The 26,466-nt window shown below is 42.4% G+C and overlaps 1 protein-coding gene across 13 annotated transcripts in view; it reads left to right on the top strand.

The window, feature by feature from the left end:
• The window catches only part of ADGRL3 (adhesion G protein-coupled receptor L3), a gene marked incomplete at both ends in the record, with an annotated part of 318,582 nt that overhangs the window by 211,849 nt on the left and 80,267 nt on the right, over positions 1-26,466 (top strand). For 10 of the 13 annotated variants that reach the window (XM_084263406.1, XM_084263403.1, XM_084263402.1 and 7 more), the window contains 4 exons: positions 12,167-12,472; positions 13,559-13,662; positions 21,375-21,560; positions 25,302-25,340. In XM_084263406.1, coding sequence (XP_084119532.1) covers positions 12,167-12,472; positions 13,559-13,662; positions 21,375-21,560; positions 25,302-25,340 — 635 coding nt within the window. The remainder of the gene's footprint in view (positions 1-12,166; positions 12,473-13,558; positions 13,663-21,374; positions 21,561-25,301; positions 25,341-26,466) is intronic. The other 3 variants (XM_084263405.1, XM_084263404.1, XM_084263397.1) reach the window with 1 other exon arrangement.

Genomic DNA, 26,466 nt, shown 5'->3' with positions numbered 1-26,466 from the left:
CAGTAATTTCCTCATACAGCAACACAGGAGGACCAAAACCTTCCCCATCCTCCTCTTGTTTTACTGTAATCCTTGGCATGTCTCAGCATCTCCCAGGAGGGTCTTCTAGACTGTGGCGAACAATTTCCTCTGCAGAAGGAAGAGATCAGGACATTGGTTGGGGTGGAGTTTTCCCCTGCCTCTCCCCACCAGTCTGTTCTTAGCATCCATACTGTAGTTCTAGATTTTCTAGGTATCCACGGAAAGGACCAGCAGCAACTAAACACATCAAGGAAAGTTGAACAACTAATTGAGATGTTTGCAGTTTCTTTTGTGCCTCAGAGGTTTGCAGTAAGAGACAATGCATTTTTCAGAAGACAAAGTCCGAAGTTGTTTGGTGTTGTGGCATGATTTCCAGCTAAGGTTCTGGCGTGGAAATGTTGATACGGTGAAGATGATGGTGTTGCAGGAACCTGTCATTAGTGCTGTGAGGCACCTCCAGAGAGCCTCAAGTCTTGAGCAAATTGAACAGCTTTTGATGCTACCTTTTCCTGTCCATAGAGTGGCTGACGCAGATTTCTAAATCAAATCTTTCTCTTCAAGCAATGTCACATTTTCCTATGCCTTGGGAGAATCTCTGTGGCAGCTGAAGAGAGCGGGCGAGCTACTGCAGTGCTTACACTTGTAATTTCTGTTTTGCTGAGTGGCTTCAGGTTGGCATGCCAATGAATTGTGTGTCTCTGGTCGATGGTCAGTCAGGCTCTAACCTCTTAAATTTTTTTTTCTAGCATTTATTTAAAGGTTTAAACATTTCTTGACTTGCTTAGTGCTGACCACAAGGGTCTATCACAGGTGACCTTCTTCCTCCCTTCCCATCTTGAGCTGGACCACCATACTGTTAATGTCCTTCCATTCCAAATGAGTTCAGTGTTATGCTCTGGGTTTTTTTAGTATTCCTGGCCTGACAGATTTCCTCTCATTACAAATTATTCTGTCTGCTTCAGCTGCATGCTTTTTCTCATTTACATTTAAGATAATGGAAGAAGAGTTGCTTTTGATGACATAAGTGAGCTAGATTTTGGGTTAGCATTATTATAAAATGAGAGTTCTGGGTGGATAACGTAAAGTATTAAGGATTTTGAGGGGTTTAGTACCTGTAAAGCACTGCAGTGACTAGAAAAACTAATATACTTCTTCCCTGCAAATTGATGAAACTTCTTGATGCATGTATGGAATGTGAAAGGCTCAGGCTAATAACGTTACAGGTCTCAGCACATGTACTAAATGTTCTGCTGTAAAATATTTACAAAACAAAAACATTTCAACATATTTGATACTGAAGAGGGGGAAAATTCATAATCACTGTAGACTGCTGTATTTATTTTATGTTACCTGTGAGAGCTGTAAAATGAGGTTTAGGCTGTGTGCTAGAACCATACAGCAGCTCTTTAGCTCTGTTTTGTAGCAGTGGTTTTATCCTATACATAAAGTAATATCTGTCTAAAGGGTCTCTGCTGTATTTCAGAATCAGATAAAAATTTCTGGACTATTTTTTTCCTCCTATTTTTCTGTTAGGCTTTTGAATCTTGGAGTCATATGAAGATAAATTCATATTTAGCTAGACAGCAGGTGTATTTTTTAAGATATGTGCATTGGACCAGGTAAGCCTTTCTCTCCTCTCTCCTTTTTTCACGTTAAATATATATATTCTTTTTTAATTTTTTTCCTTATGAAAGGTATGATTCTTTCATTCAAAATATCACATCTATGCTTTGCAGTGACATCAGGTATTTAATTTTCTGGGTGTATATATTGTACAAAGGCAGTGCATAAGCACAGCCTCTAGCGATGAGGATACACAGCCTCTAAAGTATACAATTTACTTTTTTCAGTTCTGTGTCATCCCATCTGCTTTTCTTTACCAGGTTCCAACTTCCTCAGATTCTGCTGATGTTTGTGGGGGATCCACAACACTTTTGTCAGTAGCCCAGTTGGATCAGGTGCAATTTAGGCTTCCAGGCCAGGAGTGCATTATGAACAATCGCTGTTCTGGCACAGCAGTACGTGGATGTTCCTCTGTGTATTTGGTGCCCCTGGTTTGAACCAGTAATTCCTCTGGGCACCTAAACTTTACCACCTGTCTGCATGCAAAACCTAGGGGAGGCAGGCATACCTAAAATATATTACTTTTCAGCACTGCTGTTTGCTTTCTTGCAGAGTTTTTTGTCTTTCTTTTCTGTGGGCCCAATTCAAAGTCCTACAAGGTCAATGGGTATATTCCTCTGCTTCAGAAGAAAAAAATGTGCTTACATTGCAGTGTGCTGGTCTGAACTAGCCATTAACAAGAATAATCTGAAAGTTGACAGATGTAAAGCTAGAAGTCAGTGTTGAAGGTTTTTTCCACCTCGGGCTTATGTATTGTCATCTTGTTATCAACCCCTCTGGTAAAAGTTTGAAACTACATCTCAGCAAAAGCTGATTGCATGAGAGCTGGTGGCCCTTAGTGGTGCAGAACCAAAGAAGTTAGATTAAACCTCCTTTTCTGATTTTTGTATGCTGTTCCTTCCTGCCTTTCAGCTTTCTGCTGTGACTTTTCAAACAAGATGACTAGCTACAGCAATGCCTCCAGACTTGGAGCCTTCAGGCTGGAGGTCTCTGCCATCTCCTTGAGATGCTGAGGCATATGAATGCATATTGGACATCACTGCCAGCACCCCAGTGTCCTCCCTCAACAGAAAAATAGACTTCAGAACATGGGGGATGGGGGGGATACTTGCACACCAAGCTTGTTAGGACACCAGTTTGGACTTGATAGTGTACCAAGTTGCCTGTGTCCATAAGTACCGAACTTCAGTATGAAGACAGGAGACCCTTGGAAGTGTTACCCACTTCATTTCACCTTAAAACATCCTGAATATTTCACAGTTTGTTTATTTGTTATAAATCTACTTCACTGAAGCAAACATGTTTTTCATAATATTAATGGCCCTCCCATTGTTAAAGCCCCCCCAGAACATCAGATATCTATAAAATACAGACGCTAGTCCTGTAGTTAAGTATTGTTTAGGCAGATCCCTGAGCCAACATGAATACAGCTATTAGAATTGAACTTTACAAAATATTGACATTTCTACATAAGTAATAAAGAGTTTTGGAAGGGAGCTAAGCAGTGGTTTATTTCTGAGAGTAGCTGAATATCGATGTTCTTACAGCAGAGTTTTGTCAGCTTCTTAGGATTGGCTTACATGAAAGATGTTTTTTTTCTGTGTTGCATGGGCTTGTTCCCTCCCTCCCTCCCATCTGTCACTCCTGGGCAGAAAGCAAACCACTGGCAAGTTTAGGGAGACGTTTGAGCTTACCCGAGCTCCAAAACAAGATGCAGTCAAGAGCCGAGGCCAATGCCTGCCCTCTGATTTACAGGAGGGGTCTTGACAGCACACCCACACCAAGGTGTGCACTAGAGCATGCTCGAGGGATGACAAAAGACAGCCTTTCTCAGCTTTTTCCTAGTTCTTCTGGTTTCAGTGGTGAGCTTTCTCCATAGTTCCAGCTGGTTTTCTCATGGGAGCAAGAGCAAATAGAATAAATAACAGAAGCCAGTGCAGTCAGTGACTGAGTAGAGCAAGTGCCCTGTAGAGAAATCACTTTGGTGGCTTTAGAGAAGAATTTGATTTTTTGAATCGGGTTTTAAATAACTAGTGAATTGTAGCAAGAGGAGAAAATAGATGGCTTGGTGGAAGACAAAAGGTAAGCTTCTGCTGGCAGGTTTATTACTCCTGATGCTTTGGAGGATGCTAGAAGTACGGTATGAATATAACATCTACTGTACAGACAGCAAGTCCTGCTTTCAGGTCTCCGATTCATGTCTGGGAATGGCCTGTGACCTGCATGCCAATGAGGTCAATCCTAACATGGATTAGAGAAAGAAGTGTACAAGCAACCCTAACTCCACCTTTGATACTTTGTGGTTTATTCCCTTTCTTTGATTTCAGCTGGCAAGCCCACCCATGGTATTAAGTTTGCACTTAAAACACTGGGCATCAGGGCTCTTTGGAAGCCCAGCAATGGTACATGGAACCGGGAGGGACCTCAGATCCTGAGCCTCAGAGCAGCTGGCACTGAGGGATGGCAATTGTGAAGTAGCCTTTGTGATTTTAATCTGCCAACCCAGACAGGAGGAAGCAGGGACCGTCAGCTTGCCACCCACCTCTGCTCCCATTCCTCTTGCACACAGATGTGCTATGGGGCCAGGAAGCTAATTTTTGTAGGTCCAGTGGGTTGTTTCCTTGGGTTCAGTCATACTATGCCCTCTTCCTCAAGATAACAACATTACACAACCAGGTTTTAAATATTAATATGGAGATCACAAGAGTGTAACTTGGAAGTACCGAATCATTGAAAATTGAAAAGTCTAATCTGTCCTTTTGAAAGCTGTCCAATTTCTTTTTTATTTACAGCATCTGAACCATTTCACAAATTGGAAAGCAACCATCCAGCCATTTCACGGGCAGATTATGATATGTTTAAAAGAGTCCAAGGCATTTATCTGAATGCAATTGGCCATCTTGCTGACTAACATCTAGATTGGAGAGATTACACACACAGATAACAGAGACTATTTGAAGATGCTAGTTTTCTGTTATTAAAATTGTGTTCGTGGCTTGCAACTGAAGAAAAGTTTCAGATAGGGGTACAAGCTGACTGCTTTTGGCCCTTGGAAGGACTTGCCACGTTGACTGGCCAGATCACAAAATGCTAGGGCGTGAGTTGTCACTTTATGACTCCTGCACTTGCTTCCATTCGTTGCAAACGCAGAGGTGGAGAACTGCTGGGGGAGGACCAGCTCCATCTGGCACTGCCTCTGCAGCATGCATGTAAGTTGTTCAATTAAAGATGCAGAAATGCAGGCAAAAGGCAGGAAACACTTTAGATGAAGCTACATCCATTGCCAACAGACAGGAAAAACTGTTTCTGTCTCTTAGCAGCTACGTGTGTGCTTGTTCTGCATAGAACTAAAGGTGTGTTTCAGTTTGTGTGAATAAAACACATAGGTGGTTCAATTAAAAAGGTTTTTAATTAAAAAAAAAAACACCACAAAATCAACCACAAAACCCAAACCTGGCAATCTCAGTCTCCAGTAAATCTGCTGAAGCTGTAAGCAGAGTGCTCACATGTCTGCACTCTGACATGGTCTGAATGAAAAACTGACAGCACCTGTTATTGAAATCAAAAGTGATTTCTCTAACAATGGGATACTTGGGAATTCCTACCAGGCTTCTCTTTAATAGAGTTTGAAGGATTTGGGTTGGAAGACAGTGCATAAGATCTGCACCACTGGCTCTGATGGATGTGAATCACGCCAGGGGACAGAGATTGTTTAGGAGGTTAGAAGTTCACTCCATACATTCAGTAATAGTATGCAACTGACGTGCCCTTAAAGAGAGATTGTATATATTTCCCCCTCTATGTGAAATAAGATGTGGCTTTAAAAAAAAATCAGATTTTATACATTCAAATAAAAAAATTCAAAATAACTACAATGACATCTGACAATATTTTTGAGAACTAGAGCAATTTGAAGCTAGATTGTCTAAAAATAGCTCTTGAACTGAACTCTCAAGCCTATTAGATTAGTCCATTTATTATAAATCCTGTTCTATTGTCTATTAGATCAGCTCTTCTGTAATCTTTTCCTGTTTACCAGGCTTCCTATGGGCATAGCTCGTCTGCATTTCTGAAAGCATTACAAGATGATGTGGAAAAAAATGCTCATTTTTTAATTTGTGTACAATGGTCCAGTTAAATTTCTTCCTGTACATTCAGAAGCTGAAAAGAGCAATATGGCATTGATACCCTCATTGGGTGGGCACTGAAGGGTTTGAGAGATTCACAAAGGTAGATTTGATAAAGATCCTGGGTAGGAAAACAGAGCTAAGGCTTTAGGAACTGAGTGCTGACAGAAGAGGACCCTCTAATAGAAGAGGACCATGGTGAAGATGACAGGTGGTCCTCTTGTGCTATACCACTTGATTTCCTGCTAAGTATGCCAATGTGTTGTAACCCCACGCCAATGACAGTTAAAACATTGTCTGATGTCTCTGAAGTTACATATTTTAAGCAGGATCCAGTAATTTCTTGGAGAATAATAGGTCAGAGAAGAAAAGAAGAAAAAAGTAACTTCTTTCAATCAAATGACAACTAAAGTGGGGACCTGACATTAAGAGCTCTTGGGAGCTAGGAAAAGTATTAAGCACACACACATGCCCAAAAAGGTCCCACAAAAGCATGTAAGTTGATATTTCACCAAAAACCAGCCAGGGTGCTGTCTGGATTCTTGTTTTTTCAGGCATAAACCTGGAAGTTTGCAGTAACAGCTCGAATGTTTTTGACAAAATGACCTTTCCACCATGTGTAAGGAACAGTTGGTCATTATCAGAATTGTAAAATTTTGATTCAAAAAGGCTTTGGTATAGTTGGGGGTTTTTTGGTTATTGTTGAGAATTGGTCCCATGTGGTAGCTGCTTTGATAGTTTTGTCTTACGTGAGAGTCGTGGTGCAGTGAGAAGGGAAGAGTTTGGGCAGATGGACTGGATTTGGGCCTGATTTTGCACACTACAGCTCTCATTCTTTGCTGTTGTTAAATGCTCGAACTGAGATTCAGAGGAAAAGACCCATCATGTTAAGTGATTCCAGCTTGAAGTGCATTGAAACAGCTGAGTATGCACCATGTCTTGGACCACAACTATAGGATTCCCCCTAGTACAGGGAACTCAACATCTGGCCCATATTCATCACAGCATCTGCCCAGGCCCAGCAGAATAGTCACATGCAGGCAGAGTAGCCTCAGGCACAAAAGCTGATTTCCTAGTGTAAGAGGCAGGAAAAAAATTACAGAAAGGGTTTTTCCATTTTGCACGAGTCCACAAGGGAATGGACATTTCTTCTCTCAGGGGCAGCATCCTCTTCCTCAGCTATTTAAGACATTAGGTAAGAGGGAGAAAACAGAAAAAGCTATTTATCTGCATATCATACTTGATGTGACATTTTTGGGGCACAGGACTACATGTGGTTGTGTTCTTGGAGACATCATGCCATGTTGGACACACTGGGCCATTACATATCTCATCTTTTCTTCCCACCGATGGTTTTTGCAAGCCTTTCCTCAGTCTCCCTCAATAAAGCTCCAACAACAAAACGCAACACAAACCCTCCAAAAGCAGTGTGTGAACTTTTATGTTCATGCATGATTCTGGCTCAGCTTCCCAAAGGTGTGAGCACAGGGGAGGGCTGTTCAGATGTTTGATATGAGGCCTGCTTGGCTTTCGCCTGCAGTCATAGTTTCTCTCAAACACGGGGAAGGAGCTGTATGTAATTTAGGGGCTAATTGCACCTTGTTGATTCTCTGGCCTGCTGCTCCTGGGTGACACCAATATGGGGCTTTTGGTCTTCTGGCAGACATCCAGCACAAGATGGTTTTGTAGGATGATGTCTTTTGCAGCATAGACTCTGTATAAATGTTGCAGTGCATCAGTATGTTAACAGTAGGGTTAATGAATACCTGTTTATGTAGCTCTTAGGGATGTTACTGGGTGTGCAAGGCTCACCCTCAGTGGTTCTTGACTTCAGTCATGCTTTTCTGTCACCTTACAGGGAGATCAGTGAAAAGCCACCCAAAAAGGTAGAAGAAAATGGGTATATACTTATTTTCAAATAATAAATGTTTTATAGAGAGTTTCAGAAAATGTTCTGAAATCCATTTGAAAATGCTTGTAGAAAACTAATTCCCATGAGATGCATTTATGAGACAGGGAAGAGAAAAACAGCTATGAAATAATTCTCTGACTGTATTAGGTTTGGGGTTTTTGGGCCTCTTCTTTCAATATGTGCCTAACTTATTCTCTATGTAAATACAACTCGTACCATCTTTCAGTAGAAGAAGAAATGATAAAAGGGAATGCTGCAAACAAAGGATGTGGTTGCCAAATGTGAAAAGGGCAAAACTAGCAGAGAGGGAGGGAGGGTCCTGCAGGTTTTGTGTTTCTTGGAGCTTTTCATAAACCGGCAATGCCCCGTTTCTCTTAGTGCAGCAGCAGCATGCGTAAATAATTGTGGATGCAGCCTGGATGTGCTCAGGAGGGCACTTGGATTGCTCTATCTGCACAAAGATGGTTGAACCCTTTGGATTAGTTTTACCTCAATTGCTTGAGCGCTGCACCAGCTGCAGTGCAGGGAGCAGGAGTGGGCTTTTAGCCACCAGCACCCCGGCACATCTGCTTGGGTGTCAGTCTAGAAGAACTCTCTAGAGAGTGAAGTCATCATGGTTTGCTTGGACCTTGTGCACGAAACTTGGAGTGTGGCCCTTGGGGTGTGGCCTCTCCTTCCAATTAGATGAGCAAATGCTGGCTTATAGGGCATAGCCATCAGGCTAAACCTTTGTGCTGCAACCCCCAGGGGAGAGCTTGACGGATGTCTTCTGTCATCGGTTACCTAGCAAAAGCCAGCACACCTCACCCAGGAAATCTCGTCTGCAATTTCTGCTCAGGGGGCACTCAGTTATCTTCATTCATAGGACAGAAAATGTGTGACATCTCTTTAATCAGTTTTGGTCATAGGCTGCATACCTAGGTGCCAAAAATCTAAATGGTTTAGCTTGGTAGTGATGGCAAATAGCCTTGCTGGCAATCAAAGGTGCTTTTGTGGTAGGAAAACACTAGTCAGAGTACGAGTCATCTGGAAAAGCAGGCTCCCATGTCTGGCAGCACTAGGGAGTGGTGAGCAAAGCAGAAGGTAAGATGCTGGATTTTACTGGTGGCAAACACAAAGCACTGGCCTTAGGCCAATTGTGCACTTGTCACATTGGGCAGGAAAGGGGAAAAGAAGGAAATAGGGGGGGGAAAAAAGATTTTAAAAAGACCAAGATTCCCTTATTTATTGAACATTTTTCCCTATGAGCAAATCCCTCATGTGATTGTCTCTCTACCAAGCAACATTCCTCCTCCAGAGGCTTGAGCTCTTTATAAAGGTTGGGAAATAAGAAAGAAAGGAAAAAAACCCTAATGATGTATTTTCTTGCTAGTCAATATTGCTGAAGTAGCGAGAGGCTCCTCTGAGAGTTACAATTACTCCCCTGTGGACGCTGAAAATGTTTTGGTTTCTTATTTTTTTATAGCTGCAGCTCTAGTCTGAATGATGGCAAAACTTAGTCTGCTATTAGTGCTGGCTCTCTAGATAGAGCAAGGAATTAAAATGTGCAGTACCACTTTGGGGTGTTTCTGGGGAAGAGATGTTTCCACAGTCATTTTTTGCTTTCTTGGGAGCACCGTGACAATACCTATCCCAGCACTGGGCTTCTTGGAATCAGAGTCTGCACAACCTTGGCTTTGAAGCCTAGGAGTGAAAACAGTCTTGCCCAAAAGATGTCTTTAAACTCTTGATATGGCAACACATGGTAAAAACAAGTACTGAAAGTAAAATAATCAGGATTTTACACTTCTAGTTTTAACAGTGTTGATGATTTTTAAAGGTTACTGCTTCTCTACAAGCAAAGACTGTATTATGAAGTATTATCAGAAGAATCCTTCTCTTAAAGCAATATTGCAACGCTGCTTTTCCCCAAGTTAAAAATTATTGGCTGCCTGAGTTAATCTGGAGGTTTGATCTCTGTTCCGTGCTGTAGGATTTGGGTAATTTCGCACAGGTTGCAGTCTCTTCCTGGCTTTGCTTGGATTTGAGAACCATTTATATGTAAATGATCCTGATCTCCCATTCTTTCCCTTCTTACCAATTAACTTTGTTTTAAAGCACATAGCTCTGTGAGCAAAATCTGCAAGCAAGGCTGCCTGGGGCTGGTGCAACTGGGTGGTGTTAGCATGGTGATCATGTTCGCTGGAGCTCATTACCAAATTGACTCGTTGAATAATCAGACCTTTGAGCCGAGTTCAGTGGTATCCCATCCATCTCACTCTATTAGGCCACTTCCAGGCGGCTCTTTTATGTCTTCTTATAATTTGTCCTATGTAAATGGTGAAGATGTTTATTTTTAAAAGCAGTAAGAAAGCCTAGCTGAACAAGAACAAAACTTGGAAGAACAAGCCCTCAAAAGAGGTTTCAACACTAGCGCAGAGGGATTTATGAAAGATAAAATAACTCTCTTTTTTTATGGCTGAAGGAAAATGCCATTGAATCCCCTGTGCCTAGCTGCTGCAGTAAGCTTGCTAGACCTATTCCAAAACCAACATGCTATGAGATATTCAGTGATTGTCAATGAAAACTAGGGTCAAAAATGCGTCACCCCTGCATGTGGGTCAAGGGGAGTTCCTAGGTGCTCAGTATATCTTTTTATATGCTAAAAAATGAATGTAAGAATGATTTCTAAGGGGAGTTTGCTGGCTTTGGGTTTTAATCGGCATCCACTATATCTATTTCTGTTGAGTGTTGGACCTACTAGGGCTGGATAGATGGTTGGACTCTATGATCTTGAAGGTCTTTTCCAACTGTAACCATTCTATGATCCTATGATTCTATTTGGTGCTTCTACACCTGTAGTGCATGGCATAGGTTATTTTGCAAATGGAAAATAACTAGTTATTGCATAAGTAAATGGGAAAATTTCTGCAGGTTGTTATCTACTGGGCAAATTGTCATTATAAATAAACAAAATATGTAATTGTGGCAAGACCTGCTGTAGTAAAAACACAATGTTTACTGTTCTCTACAAATTTTAATCCTCTCTGTAACATCAGGTGAAAATCATTACGTGGTGATCTAGCAGAGCTTTGAGCAGAAACTAGAAGAAAGATATCAATGACTGCAGGATTTTGCCATATATTTTGAGGAGTTCATTCAGACTGAAGGCTCGTAGTGGAAAGGAGGTGGCACAAGAAGGCTAAAACACCTGACTTTGGGAGAACTGATTTCAGATCAGTGTCCTGGTGCTCAGGTGGTTTAGTGCCTGTGTTGCTATGGCTCACCTTTTTGCAGGCTGGTGCAGAAGATAATCCTGTTTTCCGATAGATGGTACAGCTGGGACTTTTAAACCACATTTCCTTGGACAATACTGATCTCACAAAAAGTTATACTGATCCCACAAAAAAGTTATACTTATGATGCTGCTGAGTTTTAAAGTTTGAGGAGGCAGTGTCTCAGGCTTGGAGAAAAATTGCCTGAAACCAGAGCAAGCGTGTGCCTCAACTGCCATGTTACTGATTACTGTGGGGCAGCAGAATTGCTCACAGCACCGTAGCCTTAAATTACTTAAATAACAAAAAACCCCTTTCAGAATGGAAAATATGCTATTTTACACTAAAAGCAGGTATCTCTAGGTTTGAAGCAGGTTGACTTGAATGAACTCCAGTGACAGCAATATACATTAATAACTAACACTTCATGAATAGTCAGTATGGATGGTCTGCTCCGTTGGACCCAGAAGAGAGGATAGGTTCCAATTTCAGGAGCTTGCATGCTGAGCCTGCTCACACAGCTCGGTAGTTACAAGGCTGCTCCACAGGTCAACAGGGTGATTCTCACATTTATTTATAATTCCTGGCGAGGCTGGAGCTCAGGCATGGCTGTCTTTAATGTAGAAATTCCAGTTCCTGTTACTGGACATGGGGCAACTGTGATTCTGAAGTGTTTCTGAATGCTGAAAGACGTGGGATAGTAGAGCGATGTTTAGGTTTCTGAACCTGAGACAAAATGAACGCTTTGCTCCAGAGAACAGCCTTGCATTCAGCCCTCTGTACACTGCTGTTCTGGGGATGGATTGGTGGTGTGGGGCTTTTTTATTACACAATGGAAAATGTTTTTCTGTCCAAACCAGCTGGGTCTTCAGCAACACTAAAAAATTAAAAGCACTTCTGCGCTAGGTGTTCCCTAAAAGATGGAAAATAAGATTTTTACATTAAAATGCCAGGAAGAAAAATGGTGGGGGCATAAAGTGCTGCTTTATTTTCATCAGATTCTAGTGCTTGTGGAAAATCGGTTGTGGTCCAGCAGTCATTACCCCCCTGTGTGCTTCTCTTGCTGTGTTCTCCTGCTTCTCTCTGAAAGGTGGCTGTGCAGCAAGGCTTGCATAGCTCCAACTACACCCCACAGGCCACTGCACTTAGCAGAGGGGACATCCTTGGGACCTAGGCTTGAGTCCCTTTTTCTTTTTTCCTCTCTTTAATCAGCTCTGCCTTTGTTTCAGGAGTATCAACTTCGGGGGCTCTGGGTCCAGGGAGCACCACTGCCAGCACCACAGCACGGATGGCCACCAGCAGCACCGGCCGCCCCACCACCACTTCGGCCTTGGGCAGGAGGAACAGGAGCACCAGCACACCGTCGCCCATGGCTGATGTCCCTGATGAAATGACCACGCACCTCCCACCCGCCTCCTCCCAGCTGCCGTCAGCTGGCACGGAGAGCTGCGACCCCATGGAAGCCCGCGACATCATGTGGTCTCGGACTCGGCAGGGCCAGATGGCAAAGCAGCCATGTCCCATGGGCTCAATAGGTGAGTTGAGGGATGGGCGGATATGGTGTGCCATCTCTGTCTGCCCATGAGATGTTGTAAGTGAGTAACCAGGTTGTGGCACACGTGCTTTCACCAGTGGAGCACACTGATGCCTTCTGTCAAGTCTGCATTGCCTGAGCTAGAGGTGGCAAGCAGCTGGCCGGGGCCAAAGCCTCAATATATGCTGAGCATGTTGTTCAGGATCTTTGGCATCCGAAGCTCTGGCCAAAGGAGAGTACAAGCTAACAGCCGTGAGGAGCTGAGCTTGATGTGCTGTAAGAGCCTCTGCCTCCACAAGTTATGTACGATGCACCTGTTACCTCTGGTTTTGCCTGTGTTTGTAGCCCTTGGATTCGCTGGCTGACATGTTGTGGCTGATGCTTTGCTTTTGCTGGGGTTAAGGGGAACAGTCGGAAACAACAAAACTTCCATTTTGAAGCTCTGTGCTGCACTGTTTGCATTTCAAAGGCTGTAGCCAGCATTTTGGAGCACAGGTATTCTCAGATCACACTCCTGAACCAGCATGAATGATTTTTCAAACTGCAGCCAGCATTCCATCAGGGAAAGCAGGGGGGAAAGCAATGCCAAATATTTCAAAATGGTTTATTATTTATTGGATTTTGCTCCTTTTCTTTTATTCTTCCCCCCAATTTTTTTTTCCAAAAGGTTGCTTTAGGAAATTTTCTGTCCAAATTAAAGCACAGTCAAATGAAGAATGGTTTTTGGCATATGGTTCAGCTTGCCATATTTTAAAAAATGCAGTTTTCCCAAAGTATTTATTTTTCAAGCTAGTCTTGGTGTCCAGCCCCAAGAACCTGTTTGCCAAGAAATCAGAAGGTAGAGGATATTTCCTGAAAATAGAGGCTGGAAGGATCTGGCTTGCAGAAAAGACTGTTAATTCTCTGCTCCATTGCCCTGGAGAGCCATTCACACCTGTGTATATGAACGCTGACTCTCCTGAATTTGGTGAGGTCAAACTGGTAAAATATATGTTGCATCCATCGTTGTGAAATGAAGCCTGTGACATGGAATCCTGGGGGCAAAATGCAACCAGTGACACTGAACACAGCGACTTTCCTCTTCCAGGTGTTGCAACTTTCCGGTGTCTTGCACCAGACGGGATCTGGGAACCCCAGGGTCCTGATCTCAGCAACTGCTCTTCTCCCTGGATCAACCACATCACTCAGAAGGTAAAGCCCTTCACATGTGCTGACCACATTGAGTCTACCTATTGACTTTCCTGAGCAGCCCCTAAGGTTGTTTTCACAGCAGGGAACACGGAGTGACCAACAGTGACGCATAAAGCATAAGCTGTATGTAGCAGCCAGAAATTGCAAGGAGAAAGCAAGACTATAAAAAACTGGTGGAAATTAAGGCAAAGAGGGTGAGGGAAAGGCAGAGGAGAGGGACTGGAGAGTGGATTTAAACTCGAGTGAATGACAGTTCTTGTTTGTGTCAAGAAAAGGAAGGAGAGGGAGGAGGAGGTGGGTGGACATATGGAAAATACCGACTTATTGCAAAAGGAAACTTTCTTTTTCACGCATCCCCAAGGATTTTCTCATGCCGTGCAAGCACAGAATAAACCCTGGCGTTGAGAAATCGTTACCAAAGAAAGGCAGGCTCAATATGAAATGTTTGCATTGCGCTTCTGACTTTCTGTTTTTAACTTCTGCTCAAATTATAAAAGAACTGATGGAACAGCAAACAATACCGCAGTAATGCGTATCTTTTGACTCTTAAGTCCCTTGATGAATGTTTTGTAGCACTTCATCATTTATCAGTGTTAAAAGTGCATTAACATGTGACAATAGAAGTTCAAGACAAGCAGAGCTTATTTGGTAGCAATATGTTGAACGTTTTTGTTATTAATGCACAGTGGTGCTTTCAGCTGATTTCATTACAAACAGAGACCAGATGTGTGTTTACGCCACAGAGTCTGTGGGCTGAATCCTTATTATAGCAATTTGTGGGGATTTATTCACTCTTGTAGCCAGAGCAAGTAAGTCCCAGTGTTGCAGGCTAGCTCTGCTGCTGCGCAGTAGAAGCACTGCACTCCTGGAGAGACGGTGCTTGCTGGTGAACAGGATGGGGTGACCCTACAGACAAGACTCTGCCTTTCCACTCTCTTTCCTCCATCTAAACTGAGGCTCAACAACCTGAAAATCATTAGCACATACACCCATGATCATCCCTATCTCATTTACAGATATTTATACCTGTCCCTCCCCAAAGACAAGGCAAGACATCAGTTAACATGGGGCTTCTGTGACATGGCAAAGCCATGTGGTCCTTCTGTTCCATGCAGGAAGGTGGGCAGCTCTCCTGCCATCGACTCAGCTAGCTGATTAATAAAGACTGCCTTTGCTGGCATTAACAGCTGTGCAGCTCTTGTTTTATGACCCACGTACTTATCCTAGAGGGGTTAATATTACTTACTCCAGCCATAATTCACCCAGGCAGCTGGGAGACCTCTTACTGCTTGGTGAAGATGGCTAGGCCGTTAGCCATTAGCAGAGGGAAATAATAGCCTGCACTGATGAAATCTCCATCAAGGTTAGGCTTATTTTATTTGAAACACCAGCTATCATTTGCATAACAAATGAGCCCCATTTAATTTGTTGCGAGCTTTCAAAGCAGGCTAAAATTGAAGAGCCAGGCTTTCAGAAATGCTCAGCAGGTTACAATCAGGAAATGAGGTTTTGGGGATTTTTTTAATTGTTATATTTTTTGAGGAATTTATGTTCGACTTTGGGAATCCTCCATCAGTCGGTGGAAAGGCATGGGGAATCTGCCAAATTACTCTGGATCTAAACTTTTGATGCTTGAGTAGGATGCCTCTGGGATCTTGGGATATGTGACCCAACCTCTATGGAGAGCTGCTACGAAACATCAAGACTTCCCAGGAGTGTCTTTTGAGGGGTGAGCCCTGTCAGGCTTACCTAGGGGATTTGTGGTGGGATTGCACTCAGTAGGATACTTAGAGCAAATGTGGTTTTAAATTACTTACCAAACAACTAGTAGGCACTTGTAGGCTTGGAAATCATCACTTAAAGATGGAGACTGAGTCATCCATAAATCAGGTATGGGTTTCTCACATCCCTGTCACCGATAGGACATCTCCCTGCCCCAAGCTTGCAGATTTACTCCAGCACCTCTCTAAAGCTAAAAGAGGAGCATTCCTCCTCCAAACCAAGTCAGCTCCTCTTCTTGCTGCTGTAGGAGCAGCTAGAGGAAACAGTAAGCCAGCCATGCCACAACAACAGGGGATGGTTTTACCCTGCAGCTCAGCTCTCCTACATGTTCAGAGTCAGCTCAGCTCTCCCAGGTTCATACCTGCTCAGCGTGCCTTCATTCCTAATCTGCTTTGTCTCCCAAAAATCCCCTCTTCTGTCACCTGCTGGGTCCAAGAAGCTCAGGAAGAAGGGTGAGGAGTCCCCTGGAGAGATTTCGGCCAAGCCAGTGAGGATAGTAGGAAAAAGCTGTGCTTGCTTTCATATCTCTGTAGTGAAGTAAGGGTTATTTCTCACTTCTTTTTTTTTCTCCTGCTGTGCTCAGGCCGTACATTCAGTGTTTGCCTGCTTGCATCATGGTATTAGGTTTTACAACCCTCTATTAGCTTCCATTAGAGTTATTGTGCTTGATGGAAGATCAGAACAAATGTCCGCTTCAGCAATTCATTGGCCTCCTGACATTTACTTTAACTTTATTGTTGGTGCCTACCATGCCCTCGTAACGGAGCAGGAGAATAAACTTGCCAGTGCGATTGAATTATGCACTGCTACCTGGGTTATTTCTAGAGTCAAGCAGTAAAAGGAAGCAAAAAGGTCAGCTTTGGATACATTACATCGTCTTGATCATGAGGTCATATATTCAGTTTCAGCCTGTTTGTTTTACCTCTTGCTTTCATCAGTACCGTCCTTGGCACAGTGTGTGACTTGCCTGAAAATATCTTTTCCTCACTGCAGCTTTCAGTTGTGGGTGCTTCCTGGGACAAGAGATGTTGCTATGCTTGGCTTCAAGCCTCTGCAAGAGAGGAGGCCTTTTTTGGAGAAGAATAGAAAGCATTGTGTCCTTCATGAATGCATGAAAATCCTCATGCCCACTCATGTTCATATTGTCTTCCTGAACAGCCCAGGTGATACAGCCACAAAGAGCTGATAAACCTTAGGGTTCAAAGTGCCTTCATTGGGTCTTGCAGATCCACTTGCCTGTGTCTGGCAGAGGGAGTGGGGTTTTGTGGGGGACATCACCAGGTGTCATGGCCAGGCCCAAGGGTGAGGTTGCAGTCCTGATGACACCACAATGAAATCATCCACTCAGGTTGCTTTTGGCAGTCTGTTTCCGAAGCACCATCATGTACTGGATGGAGCAGGTAATGTTTAGTAAAGGGATGTTAAATGCTGTTAAAGTTGTTTGAATACTGAAGTTTCAAAACCACTTTGTCAATGTTCCCCAGCTCTGCTGTACTGTATGAAGAGCAGCGATCCAACTCTCTGTGTGATAACCAGTGTTTATAACCAGTTAGTTTTATCCTTGAGTAGCACCAGATAAAAGAAAAACAGTTGAATGCAGCAAGGTGTTCATTTAAAAGAAAAAAAATTAAAAATAAAAGAGGATGGCAGGTGTGCTCTTGGCCATTTTCTATGAATGCACACATGTATAACAAAACCTCTGCCAGGGGGAAAAAGCAACCCTGAAGGCTTTGCAGTGTCAGGAATTGGCCCTCAGCCCTTGTTTTAGCCTTGCTACCTGAAAGCTGGCAGCTGATGGTGCTGATGAAACCTGGCAGACATTTGTCCCTCCAGAAAATAGCATCAACAGCTTGGCCTTTCCAGCTGACCGGTCCATTTCATAGAATCATAGGATGTGTAACGTTGGAAGGGACCTTTAAAGGTCATCTAGGCCACCCCCCCTGCAGTAAGCAAGGACATCTTAACTAGATCAGGTCTCTCGGGGCTCCATCAAGCCTGACCTTGAATATCTCCAGAGATGGGGCCTCCAGAGCCTCTCTGGGCAACCTGTTCCAGTGCTCTACCATCCTCATAGTGAAGAATTTTTTCCTAATATCCAATCTAAATCTACCTTTTTCTGGTTTAAAACCATAACCCCTAGTCGTATTGCTACATACCCTCATGAACAGTTCTTCCCCAACTATATCAAGGTTTTTAAAAATCCTGCTTCCATCTTTCATAACATCCCTTTTTATACCAGCCAGCCTTAGGCTGCAGGCAAATACTTTTGCATTTATGACCACTGGTGTTTCAGTCTGTGCGCTCCGTTCCCAGCATCTTTCTTATTTCTTCTGAATTTTCTTCCCTAAATACTTCTTTTTCTGCAATTTCTCTCATTTTTATTCTGCTATGTTCTTTCAGTCAATTCTGTCTGAGAAAGGTAGACCTGAAACAAAAAGTGATCTGCAAGAGAGTCATTGTTAGTCTCTTCAGACAAAGCTTCCTACTTCTGTTCCTTGGCGTGTATTAAACAGGGAAGGGATATGTGCCCTCTCTAACAACTATTCTTTCAGTCATTTAACTCATAAGCAGACGTGAGATAGTGGTAAAAAATTGGAAACTTTTAGCAAAGTGTTGCACAGAGTGATTTCAGGGATGCCAGTGCTCATTTGTAAATCTGGCCTGAATCCTGCCAGTATGCTCAAATAGAAGAGGGTGGGCAATTTTTTTGACAGAGCTAGAAAACTATGTTTTGTGTGTTGGCATTTTTGGCAGGAAACATTCTTTCTGTCCTTCAAATTAGCATTACAAGACTAGATCTAATCAATTTCTAAAAGGCAAAAAATAGTCACCCAAAACAACCAGATTTGGTTTGAACAGAGTGTTTACTTTCATTCCAGATTCCTTTTTTGGTTTGGTTTTTTTTCATAATTAAGATAGAAAAATTAAAAAAAAAAAAGAAAAAATAGTCTCAAATCAGGGAGATGTATTATTTTTAACTCCCTTCGTTGTTTTTGAGCCTCCCAGCAGAGAGCTCAGTTACGTGCACACTTTTTCCCTCCATTTTGCTTGCCTGTCGATGACAGCCTGACCCTTGAAGAGCCTCCAAGGTTTGTCCCTGTATTCCTGTGTGACTATGTGAGTTTCTGGGTTAAAGTTTATTACATGTTTTGGAAAAAAAACCCTCGTGCTTGTCTTCCGTGCTGCAGTAATGAAGAGAAAGATGGGGAGAGGTGCTTTATAAGAAGGGGATAATGTTAGTAACTTGTCCTCTTGGGCAGCAGTGAGGTTTGCTGAGCACTACATAGCATCAGTCAAAAAGGGGGCTCTGTCCTGTTGTTCTAAGAGACCAGACATATATCTTAGGCCTAGAATATTCAGGCGGCATTTGGGATTGGTAACAGGGTCTGACAGGACTGCCTAGGAGACACTTCAATTTCAGTGGAAATCGCTCAAAAGAATTGGGGAAATTAGCATTAACATGTCACACGACCATCATTTTGGATATCCCTCGCATTATGCACACCGGCGGGATGGAAAGTGTGTCTCAGCACTGTTGTAGTGACTTGTAGCTGCATTTTCTGGGTGACAATGAACAGGTTTGGAAATGAGTGTCAGTTCTAGGAAGTAGCTTCATCACCTGTCAACCAGGCATGTTGTCCTAAGGGAATGACACATCTCTGTGTTTTCAGGAAACCTGTGTGCGTGAAATGAGTTTGTGTAGTTACTTCTGTGTCCTAGGAGTTCACAGGCTTTGAACTTTAATATGCATTTTCTTAGGCATTTCTTCCATTGGTGCCTATTTTGGGGGGTTTATTAGGTCACATTAGGATTCCTCAGATCTGCAGGCATTAGGATCAGTCAAAAACAAAAGGAAAAAGGTTTATTAGTGACAAACCTGCACCACTTTTGCAGACAGGTAAGTAACAACAGCAGCCTGCAGCTGAATGCAACATGAGGCTTATTACAGGGAAAGAAAACTGCCAGGTTTGCCTTTGTAGCAGCTGAATAATCTGTACTGAGTATGAGTTTCTATAGGTGCATGGCCCAAGAGAAAATGTATGCCTCAAATACTGGGTAGCGGGCTTTTTTTCCTAATGTATTTTAAAAACCCTCTCTCCTTCCTGCAGTTCTCTGAAAGGCTTACAGAAACAGCATGTGTCATCATACGTGCTAAGCTCCAGCAATGAACTGCAGGAAAATGGTGAAATTGATTTCTTTATGTAAAGGGATTTGATGCAGTCATTCTTTGAAGTTCTGGGTGCCGACGGAAGAGGTCAAAATTCAGCCTCTGTGCTGATGCATGGCTTTCCTCCGCTGCTTTAGGAGAGAAGGCAACTGTAAGAATAGAATCTGGTTTCTATGGCATTAGCCTTGTGTGTAACAAGGAAGAAATAATTCAATTTTTGAATATATGTTATCATTGCTCTAATGGGAAGAACAACACATTATCTCCTTTATTTATCTTATCTATATCATCATACGCTTTAATTCTCTGAAGATGAGCATATGAACATCTTCAGTTAGATTTCATTAAATCAAATGGGCTGTTGCTGTCAAATTTATGGAAGTAAGTTATTCATTTATAACTCAGCTAATTGATTTACAGAGAGATAGAAGCTCAGTCTGCAATCTTTCCCTAGAATCTTCCTTTTATTATTAAGCACTAGAAATTGATGGAACAAGAGAAATATCTGATTTCTAACTGTTGGAAGATAAGACAATTAGAAATTTCATGTGAAGAACCCAGCAGAGTTGGTCATTGAGCCCATTAGAGAAGCGGGCGCTTCGTTTAAATGTCATCCTGTGTAATTTCTCCTTATCCCTGGCATATTCCCCATAGATATTCATTCCAGATCAGAGTGGTATATAATGAAAAAGAGACCAGCAACCTGCAATAGTTTTTTCATAATGGGCTGCTCATAGAAAGGAGATGTAACCAGCTGCCCTGTCCTCAGTCCCCATGGCATAGAAAAGGAGAGGGGCACCAAGTAGAGTAAAAAACAGAACAAGAAAGGGAGAAAAGCCACAGGGTGAAAGAGAGAGTTTCCCAAATAATTACACAGTGAATTTCACTGCAGGTGATTTGTGAGTTTTATGACTCAACTAGGCAGTAAAAGTCTTTTAATAGAAAATTCAGCCAAAGAGCCTACTTGGTTTTCCCTTAGAGTAGGACTTTGCTTGAAGCCTTAAGTCTTCTGCTCCATAGTTACTATGGTTTTATGTGCTGAGAATCACTAGCCTCATTACAGATGTAGTGGCTAGTGTGGTAAGATGCACATCTCCTGTGTGCAAATGCTAAGTGGTAAATTAGTACCTGATTATTAAATCCACATGATGGGAACTGTGAACTTTTTTCTCTTGATCCTCTGGCTTATATCATCTATTTTTACTCTTTTTACAGTGAATTTTTTTGCACAGAAGTTGTAACAAAAATAATCTCTTTGCTGTCAAATAATCTCCTGGAATCAGAAACTTCTCTTTCTTGACAGAAGAGATTATTTGCATGGTTTGATTTTTTCTAAGTGGCATATATAAGGCAATGGGACAAGCTAACTGAAGCCCTTCCTAGCATGGACATCCCATGGAAAGCTGTGGCATCTTTCTTTGCATCTACAGCACTGCAAAGAAGCAGCCGCCCCTCGGGCCCAGCAGTGCTGTGAGAAAAGATCAGACATTGTGTCAAAGCCAACATGATGACTGTAGCTGGAAAAACTACTTGCATTTAAACCATATTCAAATGCTGTATGTGAGCGCACCATGAAAACCTCTGCTTTAGCTTCCTTCTTGGGAACTTCTTCTCTTCCTCTCTTCTCCTCCTCTTCTTCTCCCCTCCTCTTCTTCCTCTTATTGCAGAGAGTTGACTGGCTTAACTGAGGGTCTTGAAGGGACTGGACTATCATCATACGAACACCCAGGGACAACTTCTTCCTCTGCTTTCTCAATTGCAGATGAAGTCAGGGGAGATGGCTGCCAACATTGCCCGGGAGCTTGCGGAGCACACGAAAAACCACTTGTACGCTGGTGACATCACGTACTCTGTGTCCGCCATGGTCCAGCTGGTGAACTTGCTTGATGTGCAGCTCCGAAACCTGACTCCGGGTGGGAAGGACAGTGCTGCACGCAGCTTAAATAAGGTAAAGATAAAGGGGCTTGGGAAGGGACAGGAAGCTGTGAAAGGGTTTGTGAAAGCCCTGGAGAGTTATTATAAATGTCTTTCTGAATGACTGCCATTTCAGGGCAGTGATTCTTTCATGGTAGACAAGAGTACCTGGCAGTTTTTTGTTTACAGTGTATTTTATTCTGCTCAGAAACTAAACCAGTTGTAAATGCCAAGTGTACTGTTGGTGCTAGGAAATGTATATCCCTAGATGTGTAGATATATGAACTCCAGGTACTTCACTGTGGTCTCCGCTCTCATAGCTCAGTATGAGAATAACTCAAGTGATGCTGTGGTAATTATTTTGGATTTGTGCCATTTTGGTCCAGCATTTCCAGTGCTGAATTTGTCTATGAAATGACTTCTAATATGATCCAGAAAATCTCAGTATTTAAAGCTCCAAGAGACAGAGTCTGGATTTTGACTTTTTTGTCTTGTAACATTACAATATCCTGATGAGAAGCTCAAATGATCACTTTTATGCATGAATATAAACAGAGGCAGACAGAAACATGTATTTACACTGGAGATACATTTACCAAAGGCATATAAGATACCATCATATTTATGTGTAAGGTCTTCAGAATGGCTTAGTATTAGAGGGCCATTTTAGTAATGGCCCGTGACTTAGCCCAGAAGCATCTTACTGCATGATGATGGTGTGGTTTCTGTGCCCCTGTTTGGTAAGAGTTACTGGTCCTTTTGTCATTTCCAGAATTAAGCGGAATCACTACATGCTAAAAGTCCTAGAAGTTGCCAGTCATGGGAGGAAATACGGGCTGTGGAGTCCATAAGAATACATTTAAAATTGGAGGTTTCCTTGGTCCAAGGCCCTCTTCATTACTGAATCTCATGTAAATACATGTGATAGAACTTTCATGATTCCAGACAGTGAATTGTGGAGGCCTGGTCATCAGAGCAAAGAGTAGCTGAATCCTGTGGCTACAAGCACATGGTTATATTTGCCATCCAGTTACGATGAGACACAGAATTTTCTTCTGAGCTGCGTAGCTGGCTCTGACAGCCCTGGCATCCTCAGAAGTGAGAACAGAACTTGGTCCCAAGGTTATACACAGAATAGGTGATCACAGCTAAGCCTGAAATTTTTTTGTGTGACTTCTGAAGAGAAGTACTTTCAGAGAAGTAACATTGTCTTTTTTTCTTGCTAGTTATTATTGTAGGCTAATGCTGTTTTAAATGCAAGGGGCTTCTGCATTGTTTAAGATTACAGCCTCATGGGAATTTAGGTCCTGCATCTCATGTGCTTTGCATGTGCTGTGAATTGGGTTATCCTGATGCTTTTAATTAGTGCTGCTTCCAGCTATTTTATAACAAAGTAGGTAATAATTGTATTAACTATTATCTCAGCATAACATTATTTGTTATAATCATACCATGGTTCTTTATTCAAAATTATGATGATGTCTGACAATATCAGGTAAAACCAGCAATTAATGTCACCTACTAACAGGTTTCATGATTGTAGTCTGCTTGCTCTCCTGAATATGCCCTAGCCACACTCAACATTTTGTCACTTCATCTTTGCAAGCACATATTTTTCATCATCTTATATCCCACCTTGTTTCAATTACACGAAATGGGGCTGTATCAGAGAGGCAGGTATGAGTTACTGAGGGGAGGCAAAGACTGGGCAAAGCAGAGCTCCTCAGCTCAGCTGTCACTGCTGGGGTCTGCCTTGCAGGTTTCCCCCCACTGCCATCAGCTTTGCACAAGGAGCTCATACAAATCAATTGCACTCTGCATTAAAATTCTGGACCACGTGGAGTCCTGCAAAACAGTGATGCGAGTCAGTGATCCAAATGACAGGCTCAGTAATTTACTTGCTCTCATTCCCCACTTAATTCTTTAGAAGAGCAACTGCTCTGTGTTCATTTAAGAATGCATGAATTCAACTTGGAAGTAGTATTGGGCAAACAAAAGGCAGCAGAGTTACTGCTCTATTTTCCCCTTCGCTGATCAAGAGTATTTCCATGAAAAAAAAAGGAAAAAAGTCATTTGTGAAGAGTTTTGTTTAGTGCTGTTTAGTCAGAAAGAAGAAATAAAGTAAGCACTAGCCATTAAATATTCTTTTAATCATTAAAGGAAATGTGCTGGGGATCTAAAAGTAATCACCTGTGCTGGTTTGTACCTATTTTTTTTTTTTAAACAAGCTGATGTACAATGGATTGAAATAAACTGACATAAACAGAATTTTTAAAAGCCATCATCTTTAAGGAGCGACTTTCCTGTCACTAAAATCTTTATGCTTTCCACTGGATCAGGCTTATTAAGGTAATAATTGTTCTATTGCAGACTAGCAAGACCCCCGAGTGCATAGCTCTGTAATTTTCAGCAAGGCTTTCTTTGATCTCCATTTGTTTTTCTAAAGTCTTCATACTGGCCAAGTTTACCCAGAGGAAGATATCTGCTGTTACAAATTGATGAATTAGAAATTGAAATTAGGCATTGCATGATACCTGAGTGTATTTTGTTTATTTCAGAGCCTCAAAACTCTTGGGGACAAATTTGGCCCTCAGATGTACTAATGGGATTGCACTGCTGTGAGTTGAGAACACAAGTTACCCCAAATCTCTATTGATGTGCAATTTCCAACCCAGGCACATCAGCAAAAACAAACCCAGCCAAGCCAGTGGCTCTGAGCAGCCTGATTCTGTGAGATCTAGTTGCACCGATGCAGAGCTCACCAGCTCGAGCTCACTGCTGCAGGCTGCCTCCCAAGTCCCCGGGAGGTAAATAAGGGCCTGTTTGAATTTCGTGACACACTGAAGTACAGTTACCAGGCAGCAGAGATGCAAGTGCATATCAAAGCACAGTCCTTAAAATGACTCCTGTGGAAAAGGTGGGATTCTTTGTGGAATAGCTATCCAGCATATAAAGTTAGGAATTAGAAAGGAAAACACAACTCTGTATGAGAGGCCTGGAAAAGGCATTCCTGGAGAATCAGTATAATCCAAAGTAGAGAGAATGGCCTCATTTGGAAATACTATATCTGGTTCCCATTTTATTGTGGCTTTTTACACTATCAGGAGCCCTGGGCAATGCTCGCTCCTTCAATGCAAAGTGTTACCACAGTTAACATGGGCCTGAGATGGCTGTAAGCAAGATCACAGCAGTGAAGCTGGAATGCTGTAGGTTTTGCTGTGAGCCAGAGACCTGAGCAGGTGTATCAGGGTGGGTCCACACATCCATCCCGTATCAGGATGTAATCCTGCATACATCTTGCTCTCAGGAACTAGTCCTGCTCATCCAGAGTTTGGTTATACCTCACTGTGCCATCAGCACTATCTGACTGCAGAGCCTGGACTTGTCTTGCATAAATAATCATCAGTCCTATCCTTTCTAGCCTTGTTTGACATGGAAATATCACATGATCTCCAAGCCCTAAGGAAAACACCATCTCTTGAGCATCTCTACTTGACTTCAGTGTCTGCTACCATCTTAACAGCTGCTCTTGCAAAGTTGCCGGTCTATCCTTTGCCTGACTCAAACAGGACTAACCCATATTTCTGGAGCCAGTCCTTCTGGACTTCCACTTCTGCCTAACTTGCATGCTTCCTTTGGTTTGGTTGGTTCTCAGGAGCTGTTTGAGAGAAATTAGGGTTTTTTCATAGTAGTTTTCTTCAATTTTTTTTCCCTTATTCTGTCACTAACTTGTTTTTTCTATTCCGTCTTTAATCTGCTGTCTTTATGGACTCAGCTTCAGAAAAGAGAGCGCTCTTGCAGGGCCTATGTCCAGGTATTTCTTGTGTTTTTAATACACGTGTCCAGTTGTCTGACTGAATGACTGTGAAGTGGGTCTTGTCGCTGTGAATAATCTGATTATTACCATATTTGTGGCAGCAAATTCTAAGGTTAAGGTTACAGGATAAAAACTACATTCTTCATCTCCCCCCACCTGCCCTGTTGCTCAGACGTAATAAAAATTCGGGACAAAATCTCTGAGCCAGAAAGTGGGAAGAAACCTTGGGAGAGATCCAATAAGACTCATCTGGCCAACAGAGTAAGCAGGACAGTGTGGATGATACAAGAATGCAAAGCTCCTGCTCACGGAGGTGACTCCAGACCAGCTGGGTTTCACTCATAGCGTGTCACTCATGTAATTGCCTCCTGCATTTCCTTAGTTTTCTTTCTTCCCCTCTTACACTTGCAAAATTAGAAACAATTTGAAATGGCAACAGTCGGCATGAGGGAGGAGGTAGGATCATAATTAAATTCAGAGTGTCCTCGCAGAGGGATGTAGGAAGGAGGACAGTGCTGCAAACTAAATATAGGATTAGGAACATAGCGTCCCGTAAAGTTCACCCAACTGTGACCCAACTTTGGTAAGCTTACACTGTGTTTTACATGAACAAACTCAAGCCCCAGCCTTTTGGAAAGACCTGCTTGTAGACTTTTCAGGAGTGTGGCCTCATTTATGTTATTTATCCTGTCACCTTGCCTTATAGCATTTGCTCCAGTGACTTATATGTAAACCTGTTTGTATATTGTGGATGAGTTAATGCTGCTTTAAGAAATGTGAATGTTTTACCTTCTAAGTTCTGGCTTGTACTTATGAACATTGATGATGTACTTATTGGCAGTTGATCATTATTTATATGTGTATGTATAACGTCCAGAGGTCTAAAAATGAACCCCATGTTTCTGAAGAGGGCCGTCTATACCTGAATATTCCTGCAAAATTCAACTTCCTACAGTTAGGATTGGCTTTATTTTGTCAGCGCGTATTTCATTTAGCACATAGGGTTAGATGGTGTAGATTTCTGGGACGTTAAAAAAAAATGGTATCCCTCTGTGCTTGTAGGCTGTCTGTCTTCCCTTTGGATGTATATGGACATGAGTGACGGTCACCTTTTTTGTTCCCA

This window comes from Gallinula chloropus (assembly GCF_964237585.1).
Source record: "Gallinula chloropus genome assembly, chromosome: 4".
In the NCBI taxonomy this organism is placed as follows: domain Eukaryota; kingdom Metazoa; phylum Chordata; class Aves; order Gruiformes; family Rallidae; genus Gallinula; species Gallinula chloropus.
Note: the sequence above shows the minus strand (reverse complement) of the source record. Positions and strands in the feature narration are given on the sequence as shown.